Genomic DNA, 14,256 nt, shown 5'->3' with positions numbered 1-14,256 from the left:
AATGCACTTGTGCACATTTAAAAATGCATGCATATACACTATAACAAAGCAAGGCGTGGTGGCCCACATCTATAATCTCAGTACCTAGCAAGTAGAAACAGCTGGATTCCTGAGTTCCTGGCCAACTATAACTACAAAATAGACCTTGTCTTAAAAAACAAATCACTGAGCCTGGCAGTGTTGGTGCATGCCTTTAATCCCAGGCAGAGGCAGGAGAATCTCTTAAATTTGAGGCCAGCCTAGTCTATAAAGCTAGTTCCTGGACAGCAAAGGCTACAAAGAGAAACCCTGTCTTAAAAACAAGCAACCAAAAATCTATGTTCAGTTTTCTTTTTCTTATAAAAGGTGAATTTATGAGCAAGGCTTGGTAGTGTACAACTAATCTCAGCACTTTAGAGGCCAGGAAAAGAATACATTTCAGAGCCCGGCATAGTGGCACATGCCTTTAATCCCAGCACTTGGGAGGCAGAGGCAGGTGGGTCTCTGTGAGTTCGAGGCCGGCCTGGTCTACAGCGTGAGTTCCAGGACAGTCAAAGATACAGGGAGAAACCCTGTCTCGAAAACCAAAAAAACAGGGGTGTATTTCAGAGACAGACTATTCCACACAATCTACATAGCAAGAGCCTATATCAAAACAAAAGTTCGCTTGGTGGTGGTGGAGCATGCCAGAGCTACACAAAGAGAAACTATCTTGGGGGGGGAGAGTTCACTGAAATTAAATATTCTTGTTTTTGTTCGGTTAAACTGAAATACAGGTTTGAATAAGCCTCAGAGGCAAGCAATGAAGAAAGTACTTCTTTCAAAAGACTACACGCTCATCGTGGGGATGCCGGGGACAGGAAAGACAACTACAATATGTGCTCTTGTAAGCTCTGAAACTAACCTCTTAGATTGGATCCTTCCTTCCGAGTAGGCGATGCTTGATAACACGGCCACTGGGTTCTGCCAAATGTGGTGGCTCAGACCTTTAGTTCCATCACTTGGAAGCAGAGACAGGTGGATGGATAAATGTAAGTTCAAGTCCAACCTAGTTCACATAAAGAGTTCTAGGCCACCCAAGGGTACATGGACCCTCTCTCATCAAAACAAAATAATTATAAATTAACTTGGCATGGTGGTACAGGCCTGTACCCACACCACTGGGGGGTCTTTGGCTAGATAGAGGATCACTGTAAGATTGACATGATTAATAGCATAATACAAATGCCGTGGGCTGACAAGATGGCTCAGCAAACAGAAATGCTGCTACTAAGCCTGGGGACCTGAATTCAGTTCTGGGATCCATCTGGAGAGGGAGAGAAATGACTCCTGCAGGGTGCCCTCTGGCCTTCGCTTGTGTGCCACGGCATGCACAGAAATAAATAAATAAGATGTAATATAAAATTAGTGCTGTATAATTTTTATAGGTCATTTTGGTTTTATAATTTTTTTTTGGTTTTATAATCCTTTAGGAAAGTTATTTAATCCGTCTCAGATTCTGTTCTCACTAACTTTGTGTCTGTCTGAAAACTCTAAGTTACCTGGGTTCAGAGCGATGTTTTCCTGTCTCTCGTCTCTCTAGGTGAGGATTCTCTCTGCCTGTGGCTTCAGCGTTCTGCTGACCAGCTATACGCACTCCGCTGTTGACAACATTCTCTTGAAGTTAGCCAAGTTTAAAATCGGCTTTTTGCGTTTGGGTCAGTCTCATAAGGTCCATCCCGATATCCAGAAGTTTACCGAGGAGGAGATTTGCAGATCAAAGTCCATTAAGTCCTTAGCCCTTCTTGAAGAGCTCTATAACAGCCACGTAAGTCTGATTCCCTTGTGTGTGCTCAGGCATGTAGACATCAGAGGAGAACCTCTGCTGTTTCTCAGGTGCTGTCCTCCTCCTTGTTGTTGAGACAAGATTTCTTTGTCCTGGAGGTTGCCTCTAGGCTGGCTGGCCATGGAGCTCAGGGATCCACCTGTCTCCACAAAGCTTTTATTTGCCTGTCTCCCCCCCCCTTTTTATTTATTTTTTTAAATATTCATTTATTAACTTATTAAGTATACAATATTCTGTCTACGTGTATGCCTGCAGGCCAGAAGAGGGCACCAGACCTCATTGCAGATGGTTGTGAGCTACCATGTGGTTGCCGGGAATTGAACTCAGGACCTTTGGAAGAGCAGGCAATGCTCTTAACCGCTGAGCCATCTCTCCAGCCCCCTCTCCCTTTTTTATTTGAGATGGTCTCCTAGACCAGGCTCACTTGCCCTTGAACTCCTGATCCTCCTACTTCAGCATCCCTAGTGCTGGGATTATAGGCCTGCGCCTCCATGCCTGGCTTGCTGTTGAGTTTGGGGACTCTTTATGCACATGTTAGGTGCTGGTCCTCTTTTTGCACACGGGGTTTCCTGATCTTCCTCTGTGTAAGTTGTCTTCTTGTCCTCTTGCAGAATAAAAGAGTTAGTAGCGCGCCAGGTATAATGGTGTAGGCTTGCATCTCAGCTACTCTGGAGGCTCACGCCAGAGGTCCCCTCAAGCTCAGCAGTTTAAGGCCAATCTCTGCTACATGGGGGGGGGGGGAGGATCCTGGGTTACATCGGTACATCGCAAGAGTCTGTCTTGAAAAACAAGCTATAAATGTTTCAGAATTAAATAATATTAAGGGATTCTTGCTGTTGGAGGGGGATAGTTTTTGATCTTTTAATTTAAAAAATGGGAGAGCCCAAGTACCTTCTTTGACATACTAACAGGCTTGTTTGCTCTGCTTGTATTTAGCTGATAGTTGCAACGACCTGTATGGGAATAAATCATCCAATATTCTCACGGAAAACCTTTGATTTCTGTATTGTGGATGAAGCCTCTCAAATTAGTCAGCCCATTTGCCTGGGTCCCCTTTTCTTCTCTCGGAGATTTGTGTTGGTGGGAGACCATCAGCAGCTTCCTCCCCTGGTTCTAAACCGCGAAGCAAGGTAGGTAGGTGCTCTTGGCTTCCTACTGCTGGGTCAAACACTGATCAAAGCCCTCTTGGGGGCAGATTTTATTTGACTTACAGATTACAGTCCTTCCTTGAGGGAAGTCAAGTCAGGAACTGAAGCAGAGACCATCAAGGAACACTGTTGACTGGCTTGTTCCCAGGCTCACACTCAGCTGCCTTGTTTATGCAACCCAGTGTCCCTCCCCCACCCTCACTCCGTCCAGTGATGGTACAGTGGGCTGAGCCCTCCTGCTCTGATATTAGTTAGCAGTCATGAAAATGCCACCAGACATTCCTGTATGCCAGTTTGATGGAGACAATTCTTCCATCGAGGCTCCCTCTTCCAGTGTGTTTGACAACAGTGGGGACAGCTGATATTTCATTTTGGTGTTATTTTATTTTTGAGATAGGATCTCACTATGTATCCCTGGCTGGCTTAGGACTCACTATGTAGAGAAGACTGGCCTTAGACTCCGAAATCTGCCTGCATCTGCCTCCCAAGTGCTGGGACTAACGATGTACACCCTTACACAGGCTGAGAGCTGAGATGGCCGGCCCGCGTCACCACTCAGTGTTGACGTTTTAACTGTAGGAGCCGGGGGTGTAGCTCAGTTCTCAGACTGTTTGCCATGCACGAAGCCGTGGGATCCATCCCCAGCAGTGCATAAATCTGGCGTGGCGCACGCTGTAATTCCAGCACTGGAGAGATAGAGACAGGCAGACTAGAAATTCAAGGTGATCCTCTGCTGCCTCCAGGTCTTGGGGTCCACCTGGGATACTTGACCCCCCCCATCTTAATATAAAAAAGTGAGTTTTATTGTTAAGCGGGATTTTTGGGAACCAGTGAGGTGGCTCAGTAGGAAAAGCACTTTTACAGGCCTGAGGAGCCAAGCTCGATCCCTGGGGTGGAAGGAGAGAGCCTCCGACCTCCACAGGAACCCTCCATTGGGTGCCGAGCACACATGCACACACACAGCAGTAGGTAAAGCTAAAGAATTAATCGGGTTCTTTGGAAGGACGGTGTGATGTGCTTATGAGCCTGACTGTGGTTTGTTGGCAGAGCCCTGGGCATGAGCGAGAGCTTGTTCAAGAGGCTGGAGCAGAACAAGAGCGCTGTCGTGCAGCTGACGGTGCAGTACAGAATGAACAGGTGTGTGCGGCCACCACAGCCCCGAGCGCTCGGCCTGGTTATTTTCGTCTTCGTCCAAGCTGAGGCTGTGTTTTGCTCTCCTTCCAGTAAGATTATGTCCTTAAGCAATAAGCTCACGTACGAAGGGAAGCTGGAGTGTGGATCGGACCGAGTGGCCAACGCCGTGTTAACCCTGCCCAACTTCAAGGACGTCAAGCTGAGCCTGGAGTTTTATGCCGATTATTCTGATAACCCCTGGCTGGCTGGAGTGTTTGAGCCAAGCAATCCTGTTTGTTTTCTTAATACAGATAAGGTAAAGTTAGAATGAAGAATTGTCTAAGTAGTTTTTATATTTGCCCTAATATTTTAAGTTTCTCAGTTCCCTGTTTAAGCTGATTACTTAAAACCAAATTTAGTACATACATACTTTCACATCTCAACACAGCGTCACGATCTTGTCTATCATTCCTGGGTTGTTGTTTATTTTTTTTTTCTCAAGGCAGGATTTCTCTATGTAGCCCAGGCTGTCCTAGAATTCATTCTACAGACCAGGCTAGTCTTGAACTCAGAGATCTGACTGTCTCTGCCTTCTACGTGCTGGGACCAAAGGCGTGTGCCTCCACTACTCCATAGCTTCTTTTTAAGACAGTATTTTATATGTAGCCCAGTCTGGCCTCAAATTTGGAATAATCCTCCTGCCCCAACCTCTTGAATGCTAGGAATTTTCTTTTGTGCTCAGGATTGAACCCAGACCTTTCCTGTATAGTAGACAAGCATTCCCACTGAGAACATGTCACACTGCACACTCTAGAAGGAAAGGCTGCCAGCCTGCTGACACACCTGTAATCCCAGCGCTTGGGGTGTGGAGTTAGGAGGATCAAAAGGTCAAGACCGTTGTGGGCAGTGTAGTTTGAGACCAGCCTAGTTTGCCTGAGACAAACAAACAAAGAAACCCCGCATATATAGTACGCACATGCACTCACAGCTTATTTTCAGTCAAGCATGTGCGTGTGTGTGTGTGTTACACACATGTCTGATGAAGGCTATATGAGGATGGCGTGAGGAGATGCCACTTGGAGCATTCTCTTAGGCTGGAGCCTGGGACGCTTTTCTGCTGTATTATTTTAATAAAAGGCAGCAAGATAGCGCCAGTGACAGAGCTTCTGTGCAGAGCCACAGTAGTTGGGAGGGCTCTTGCCAGTTCCTGTCTTTCCTGCCTTTGGTGCCTGAGAACAAACAGCGGTGAGGAGAGAGGGAGCCAGCCTGAGCTGCCGCGAGCCATTATGAGTTGGTTTCCTGTGCTCTTCTGAAGATAAGTTGCCCGTGGTGCACGTGTGTGTCTGTGGATTGTGTAGGACCATTTTCAATTTACCCTCAACCCCAGCAGTCAGGTCCTTGTAGCCCCCTGGGTCCTTGCAGCTTAAACCTGACTAATTGCATCATTGTCTCAAATTTCTCTGCTTAGGTCCCAGCTCCAGAACAAACTGAAAATGGTGGCGTGAGCAACATCACAGAAGCCAGGCTCATTGTCTTTCTAACCTCAATTTTTATTAAGGTAATGCATAGTTTTCAAGGCTAGTCTATATCCATATGGAGCAATTCAAGATTGACTATTTTATTAAATATTGCTAGACTCTAAGAAACAAAATCTGGTGTTATGCTTGTTTATTAAGATGAGGGGGGTTAGGGCAGGAGAGATGGCTCGGTGGTTAAGGGCTGATGCTCTTAGGAAGAACTGGAATTCAGTTCCCATCATCTGTGTTGGACACTAAACAACTACCTCTAACTCCAGCTCCAGGGATCCAAAGCGCAACCCTTAAAAACAAACAAACAAATAAAATATAAAGAGACTGTTGTTTAGAAAACTTAAGAATTTTTTTGTTCTATTTTGTGGCAGGGTTTCTCTGTACATAGCTCTGGCTGTCCTGGAATTCACTCTAGTCCACCTGGCCTCAAAGTCAGAGATCCATATGCCTTTTTCTCCAGAGTGCTGGGATTAAGGGCGCACACCACCAGGCCCAGTGAAATTAATCCTTTTATGGTGGCAACTGAAGTTTCTGTTTAGTATCATTGTGTAGTATCTTGAGTGTAGGTCATTAGAAACTTGGGTGTGAGCCTGGTGGTGGTGGCGCACGCCTTTAATCCAGCACTCGGGAGGCAGAGGCAGGTGGATCTCTATGAGTTCGAGGCCAGCCTGGTCTACAAGAGCTAGTTCCAGGACAGGCTCCAAAGTTAGAGAAACCCTGTCTTGAAAAACAAAAAAACAAAACAAAACAAAAAAAAAAAAAGAAAAAGGATGAAAGAAAGAAACTTGACTGTGAGCGGGATAGCAGAAGATCGAGGGACTAGGGAGAGAACACAGTAAATAAAAGTGCTTTGCTCTGCTAGCTGGAGGACCTGAGTTCAGATCCCAGCACCCGTATAAACGTCAGTCGTGCCTGTCCTGTGTATCAGGTGGAGACGGAGAAACCTGGTTATGTAGACTTGCCAGATTGGTGAGCCTGGATGTAAGTGAGAAACCCTGCGTCCCTGTGTAAGATGGAGATCAAGGAAGACACCCGACACCGACCTCTGGCCTCTGCATCCACAGGCAGCCCCCTCACACACAGGCACCCATGCATATACAAGCCACATCCGTGTGCAAAAGACGAAAATTTAAAATGTTGAGGCAAAAAATTAAATATTTAGCAATAAATTCAGTAATGCTCAACGAGCTTAGAAGTCAGGATGTTTTGTTTAAGTCGTGTTTGTTTTCCTCGCAGGCTGGCTGCAGCCCTTCCAGTATCGGCATCATTGCTCCCTATAGGCAGCAGCTAAGGGTCATCAATGACTTGCTGGCGCGCTCTTCTGTCAGGGCGGTCGAAGTTAACACAGTCGACAAATACCAAGGCAGGGACAAGAGTCTCATCCTGGTGTCCTTCGTTAGGAGTAATAAGGACGGAACTGTGAGTTGACTGTTTGCTAATTCATCTGCGCTCTTTCTGCCTCCCTCTCTGCCATTTATGTTTGTGTACCAGTGTGTGTGCCTGGTGCCCCTGGAGGCCAGAAGGAAATGTCAGATCAGATCCTCTGAAACTGCAGTTAGGGATGGTTGTGAGCTACGTTGTATGTGCTGGGAATTTCCACTGCCCTAATACACTGAGCCGTCTCTCTCCAGCCTCCCCTTTCTCTCTCTCTCTCTCTTTTTTTTTTTCATTTTAAACAAGAAGTTTATTTAAACAACAAGACGCTTGACTTGAAGGGAAAACTATTTAGGATCATTTTGTTCAAGAGTAATTTAGCCCTACAATGATAAATGAAAAACATTAAAATTCTCCAATCGAACAAGGCGTGCAAGGATTTTGTGGTTGGGTTCTTTTGTTAAAACGTTGAGAGTAAAGTAACTTATTGGAATATAAAGATAAGAACTGATGAGTGAGCCACTGATGGAGCAGGGGGATATGTTCACAGAACCGATACTTTCCCCCAGACCACCTCCATCTGCTGTCAGTCAAAACAGAACACTGCCATTTAGTTTAAAAAAGGAAAAAGTGCAATATGCTTGTGCACATACACCAGTTACTTTATGTACAATAAAGAAATGGGGACAGGGAATTGAAAGAATAGAGAAAACTATACTGTAGTAGTCAGGATGTGGTGGAGCCAAATTGCGACTTTCTAATTACGAATGTATTCTTGGTCTATAACAAAATTCTGGAGTGAAGTAGCAGGTTCCCTTTTTAGTAGACACCTCCTGTCTGCTGCTGGAACACTTCACAATCGTATCTTCATCCTCCATTTCCAACTGTGCGGGTGTGTCTGTTTCATTGATTGGCTACCCATCAAACCGGAATCTGATCTGCCTCATTGACAAACCCTGTCGTTCACAATAGGCTTTCATTAGTTTACTAAGTGGAGTATGCCTCTTAATTTTAAACTGCACCCATCCTGCCCCGCCACCTTCAAATTAATATGGTCGTTGTTCTCGGTCTTGACTCCTTCCTTGGGTGTCTCGTCGGCCGTGGCGTCACGCCGGAGTCTCCTCAGCTGCCACTTCACAAGAGGCACCAGGTCCGCACTGAAGGAGCACACAGGCAACACCAGGAGCGGCAGAAGAAGGAGGCGGCTATGGCGGACCCCTCTTTCTCTTTTTAAATTGTGATTTAAAAACAAGGTGTATGTGATTGGGAGGCTTTGGGAGATAGGCGGCTCCGTGGGTAAAAGCATTTGACTCTTTTTGTTTTTGAGACAGGGTTTCTCTGTGTAGCTCTGTAGACCAGGCTGGCTTTGAACTCAGAGATCTGCCTGCCTCTGCCTCCTGAGTTTTGAGATTGCTGGGACGAAAGGCGTGCACCACCACCACTCGGTACATTTGACTCTTAAGTCTGATGACCTGTGTTTGTTGCCCAGAAGCCATATTGGAGAAGGAGAGAACAGACTCCCCAGAGTTGTCCTCTGACCTCACTCGTGTGCCATAGAACACGTGCACCAACACACATACCTCACATGCGTGCCACAGGACAATGCACCAACACACATACCTCACACGCGTGCCATAGGACACGTGCACCGACACACATACCTCACACGCGTGCCATAGGACACGTGCACCGACACACATACCTCACATGCGTGCCACAGGACACGTGCACCGACACACGTACCTCACTCGTGTGCCATAGGACACGTGCACCGACACACGTACCTCACTCGTGTGCCATAGGACACGTGCACCAACACACGTACCTCACTCGTGTGCCATAGCACAGTGCACCGACACACATACCTCACACGTGTGCCATAGCACAGTGCACCGACACACATACCTCACACGCGTGCCACAGGACACGTGCACCGACACACGTACCTCACACGCCTGCCATAGGACACATGCACCGACACACGTACCTCACTCGTGTGCCATAGAACACGTGCACCGACACACATACCTCACTCGTGTGCCATAGGACACGTGCACCGACACACATACCTCACTCGTGTGCCATAGGACACGTGCACCGACACACATACCTCACACGTGTGCCATAGGACACGTGCACCGACACACATACCTCACTCGTGTGCCATAGGACACGTGCACCGACACACATACCTCACTCGTGTGCCATAGCACAGTGCACCGACACACATACCTCACTCGTGTGCCATAGGACACGTGCACCGACACACATACCTCACTCGTGTGCCATAGGACACGTGCACCGACACACGTACCTCACTCGTGTGCCATAGGACACGTGCACCGACACACGTACCTCACTCGTGTGCCATAGGACACGTGCACCGACACACATACCTCACTCGTGTGCCACAGGACACGTGCACCAACACACATACCTCACTCGTGTGCCATAGGACACGTGCACCGACACACATACCTCACATGCGTGCCACAGGACACATGCACCGACACACGTACCTCACTCGTGTGCCATAGGACACGTGCACCGACACACATACCTCACTCGTGTGCCATAGGACACGTGCACCGACACACGTACCTCACTCGTGTGCCATAGGACACGTGCACCGACACACATACCTCACTCGTGTGCCATAGGACACGTGCACCGACACACATACCTCACTCGTGTGCCATAGGACACGTGCACCGACACACATACCTCACTCGTGTGCCATAGGACACGTGCACCGACACACATACCTCACTCGTGTGCCATAGGACACGTGCACCGACACACGTACCTCACTCGTGTGCCATAGGACACATGCACCGACACACGTACCTCACACGCGTGCCACAGGACACGTGCACCGACACACATACCTCACATGCGTGCCACAGGACACGTGCACCAACACACATACCTCACATGCGTGCCACAGGACACGTGCACCGACACACGTACCTCACATGCGTGCCACAGGACACGTGCACCGACACACGTACCTCACATGCGTGCCACAGGACACGTGCACCGACACACGTACCTCACTCGTGTGCCATAGGACACGTGCACCGACACACATACCTCACTCGTGTGCCATAGGACACGTGCACCAACACACGTACCTCACTCGTGTGCCACAGGACACGTGCACCAACACACGTACCTCACTCGTGTGCCATAGGACACGTGCACCAACACACATACCTCACACGCGTGCCCTAGGACACATGCACCGACACACGTACCTCACACGCGTGCCATAGGACACATGCACCAACACACATACCTCACTCGTGTGCCATAGGACACGTGCACCAACACACGTACCTCACACGCGTGCCCTAGGACACGTGCACCAACACACGTACCTCACATGCGTGCCACAGGACACGTGCACCGACACACATACCTCACATGCGTGCCACAGGACACGTGCACCGACACACATACCTCACACGCGTGCCACAGGACACGTGCGCCCACACACATACCTCACACGCGTGCCACAGGACACGTGCACCGACACACGTACCTCACACGCGTGCCACAGGACACGTGCGCCCACACACATACCTCACATGCGTGCCACAGGACACGTGCACCGACACACATACCTCACACGCGTGCCACAGGACACGTGCGCCCACACACATACCTCACACACGTGCCACAGGACAATGCACCAACACACATACCTCACTCGTGTACCATCGCACAGTGCACTGACACACATACCTCACTCGTGTGCCATAGCACAGTGCACTGACACACATACCTCACTCGTGTGCCATAGCACAGTGCACTGACACACATACCTCACTCGTGTACCATCGCACAGTGCACCGACACACATACCTCACACGCGTGCCACAGGACAATGCACCGACACACATACCTCACTCGTGTACCATCGCACAGTGCACCGACACACATACCTCACTCGTGTGCCATAGCACAGTGCACTGACACACATACCTCACTCGTGTGCCATAGCACAGTGCACCAACACACATACCTCACTCGTGTGCACACGTGCACCGACACACATACCTCACTCGTGTGCACACGTGCACTGACACACATACCTCACTCGTGTGCCATAGCACAGTGCACCGACACGCACACTTTACTCACGTGCCATAGCACAGTGCACCGACACACATACCTCACTCGTGTGCCATAGCACAGTGCACCAACACGCACAACTTTTGCAATAAATAAAAGTGATCAGAACAAGGCATGGGAGATACCCCCAGGTGAGGAGCTCACCTCCCACGTGTAAGATCCTGAGCAGTTCCCATGTAAAATGCTGTGGTGGTCATGGACTCCTACAATCCCAGTGAAGGCGATATTGGGGTAGAGCCAGGAGGATCTCTGGAAGCCTGTGGGTCAGCTAGCCTGGCCTGTGTGGTGACCCTGACTGACCCAATGAGAGACTCCATCTCAGAAAAGTAGAGATGCCTGAGGGGGACACCTGAAGTTGTCTCTGCCCTCCATATGCATGCACTGAGACCCTTGTCACACTCACAAAGATACAGAAATAAACTGGGCATCAGGAGGCAGAGGCAGGAGGATTTCTGAGGCTTCATTTAAGACCCTGCGTCAAACAAAAGACATTTTAACCTGAACTTTGTTTTTTATTTATTTTAAAATGGCATGTTCTGTAGCCCCGTGTATGTCTGTGCACCATGTGTGTGCGTGGTGCCTAAGGAAGCCAGAAGAGGGCTTTGGATCCCCTGGAACTAGAGTTACATTGTGAGCCACTGTGTGGGTGCTGAGAATGGAACCAGGTTCTCTAGAAGCCAGTGGTCTTGACTGCTGAGCCGTTGCCCTAGCCACAATACCGTTTTCTTAACTGTACAGTACGTCCATGTGGTTTTTAAAACACACCCAGCAAAAAGTCTGCTTCCTTACTCCGCCCCTCATTACTCAGTTCTTTTTTTTAAAATATTTATTTATTAAGTATACAGTATTCTGTCTGTGTGTGTGCCTGCAGGCCAGAAGGGGGCACCAGATCTCATTATAGATGGTTGTGAGCCACAATGTGGTTGCTGGGAATTGAACTCAGGACCTTTGGAAGAGCAGGCAGTGCTCTTAACCTCTGAGCCATCTCTCAGCCCCCATTACTCAGTTCTTACCTTGCTGATAATCAGATGTTTTGTTTCTTGTGACTGTCTAGACTATGTACATGCCATTCTAGACTGATTTTTCACTTCGTATTTTGGGTCATGCCTATAATAGAGGCTGAATCAGGAAGGTTTTATATTGGAGCTTAGCCTGGGCTACATAGCAAGAGTCTGCCTCAAAACACAAAAGAACAAATAACAGAGCCACAGCCTGTAATCCTAGTACTTGGGAGGTGGAGGCAGAGGATTAGGAGTTCAAGGCCACTCTTGAATATACAGCAAATTTGAAGTCAGTGTGGTTGAGTGGCAAAAGATCCTCTCTGGAAAAGCAAAAGAACAAGAAAAATTGCTAAAACCATTCAAGGTAAACAATATCCTTGGTTACAACAAATTCAAACATATAACACAATTTGAATAATTAGAAATTTTCTTTTTTTCCAGCTTGGTGAGCTCCTGAAAGATTGGCGACGGCTCAACGTGGCCCTAACCAGAGCCAAACACAAGCTAGTCCTCCTGGGCAGCGTGTCCTCGCTGCAGCGCTTCCCTCCCTTGGAGAAGCTCTTTGACCATCTGAACGCAGAGAAGTTAATATCCTTCTTCATTCACAGGGCCACGCAGGCCTTGCTGCTGTTGGTCGTCTGCCAAGGAAAGGGGCCGTTTCCTAGGGAGTCATAACGATGGACCAGGGCGGTCTGTGGAGTGAGCAAGGGAGAGGGCAGGGCCTGATCTGCCACCTAGAAGCAGTGTGTGCAGAATTGGGCTGTCCCTTCTGGTCTGTAGCCACGGGTATATTTTTCTTGTTGATACAAGGTAAAACATACTGTAACTGGAACAGTCAGACTGGGTGTAGTATAGAGCTGTCCCCACCTTTAGTCCCAGCACTAGAGGCAGAGGCAGGTGGATCTCTGTGAGTTTGAGGTCAGCCTACATAGTGAATTCCAGGACAGCCAGAGCTTACATTGACCCTCCTGTTTGGGTTATAGGCATGTTCCATAATGCCTGGATTTCTGTTATTTCATTTATTTATTTATGTTTGTTTGCTTGCTTTTTTGAGGCGGTCTTTCTCTGAAACCCTGGCTAGCCATGGACTCAGATCCTGCCTCTGCCTCTCCAGTGTTGGAATTAAAGAGGTAGCTCTCTACCTGTGAGTTGAGACTCCTTTGGGGAAGGTAGTTGGGAGACCCTTTCACAGGGGTAGAATCTCAGATCTCCCGCATATCAGTTATTTACATTACTGTTCATAACAGTAGCAAAATCACAGCTACAAAGAGCAATGAATAACTTTGTGCTCCGGGTCAGCACAACCCTGTGTTAAAGGGTCTCAGCGTTAGGAGGTTGAAAACCACTCGATTGAAGGTATTCGGCACACTTGGCTCCCAGTTCCATTGCAGGCAGGTTGGCCAGGAATTGACTGTAATGAAGGTGACCTCGAAGTTCTGACCCTTTGGCTGCCACCTCCTGACTGGTGGGATTCAGGCATGGGCCACCACGCCTGGCTTTCTGTACTTTTCGAGCAGATTATTCTCTCTCCTCCTATCCCTCCCCGTAGGGTCTCAAGGATCCCAGGTTATGGTCCAACTTCCTGTAGAGCAAACAGTGATGTGGGCTTATGTGGGTTCTAGTGCCAAGGTTGTAGCTGCGCACCACACAGCCGCAGTGCACAGGGAAATCTTCACCAAGTGTCTTCCTTAATTTATCCTACGTCATGAACCTTCCATCAAGGGAACACGAGAGTCTCTGCCACGTTCTGGGTGATTTCCAGAGAGAATGAGCACTATACGCACTACACGCCTGCCTCCAGCGTCATAGGCACTAGCGTGTGACCCATGGTTCAGCCTAGGTTTGCTGGGAATGCTCCACTTGAACTGTGAGGATGACTGATGGCTAAAGGTACAGAGTGAAGTGACTGTATTCTTTTCAAAGTTCCAGATTCTTCTTTTCTTTCTTTTTTTTTAGTATAATCTTGTTAAACATGAAATTCTGTCACCACATAAAATTTTACTTTCAGAATACCAATGTAGCCTAAACTAGAAAGTCTAAATTTGTATGTCCTTCAAGTGTATCTGTATTATGATCAAGGAAGGTGTTTAAGATTTTTCTACCTCTAAAGGTGGCTAGGTATTGGGTCTGCACTTTAACCCTTGAGTTTC

At 48.1% G+C, this 14,256-nt stretch overlaps 1 protein-coding gene and 1 pseudogene across 1 annotated transcript in view; one reads left to right on the top strand and one right to left on the bottom strand.

Annotated features, from left to right (window-relative positions):
- The window catches only part of Dna2 (DNA replication helicase/nuclease 2), a 33,063-nt gene extending 19,053 nt beyond the window's left edge, over positions 1-14,010 (top strand). Inside the window, exons 13-21 of the mRNA XM_075980123.1 lie at positions 756-865; positions 1,562-1,786; positions 2,741-2,934; positions 4,000-4,089; positions 4,177-4,381; positions 5,534-5,623; positions 6,831-7,013; positions 12,548-12,694; positions 13,809-14,010. Coding sequence (XP_075836238.1) covers positions 756-865; positions 1,562-1,786; positions 2,741-2,934; positions 4,000-4,089; positions 4,177-4,381; positions 5,534-5,623; positions 6,831-7,013; positions 12,548-12,694; positions 13,809-13,877 — 1,313 coding nt within the window. The 3' untranslated portion in view covers positions 13,878-14,010. The remainder of the gene's footprint in view (positions 1-755; positions 866-1,561; positions 1,787-2,740; positions 2,935-3,999; positions 4,090-4,176; positions 4,382-5,533; positions 5,624-6,830; positions 7,014-12,547; positions 12,695-13,808) is intronic.
- LOC142853528 (small ubiquitin-related modifier 2-like) lies at positions 7,622-9,362 on the bottom strand (annotated as a pseudogene).
- Positions 14,011-14,256: the final 246 nt, after the last annotated feature.

This window comes from Microtus pennsylvanicus, chromosome 7 (assembly GCF_037038515.1).
Source record: "Microtus pennsylvanicus isolate mMicPen1 chromosome 7, mMicPen1.hap1, whole genome shotgun sequence".
NCBI classification, from domain to species: Eukaryota; Metazoa; Chordata; class Mammalia; order Rodentia; family Cricetidae; genus Microtus; species Microtus pennsylvanicus.
Note: the sequence above shows the minus strand (reverse complement) of the source record. Positions and strands in the feature narration are given on the sequence as shown.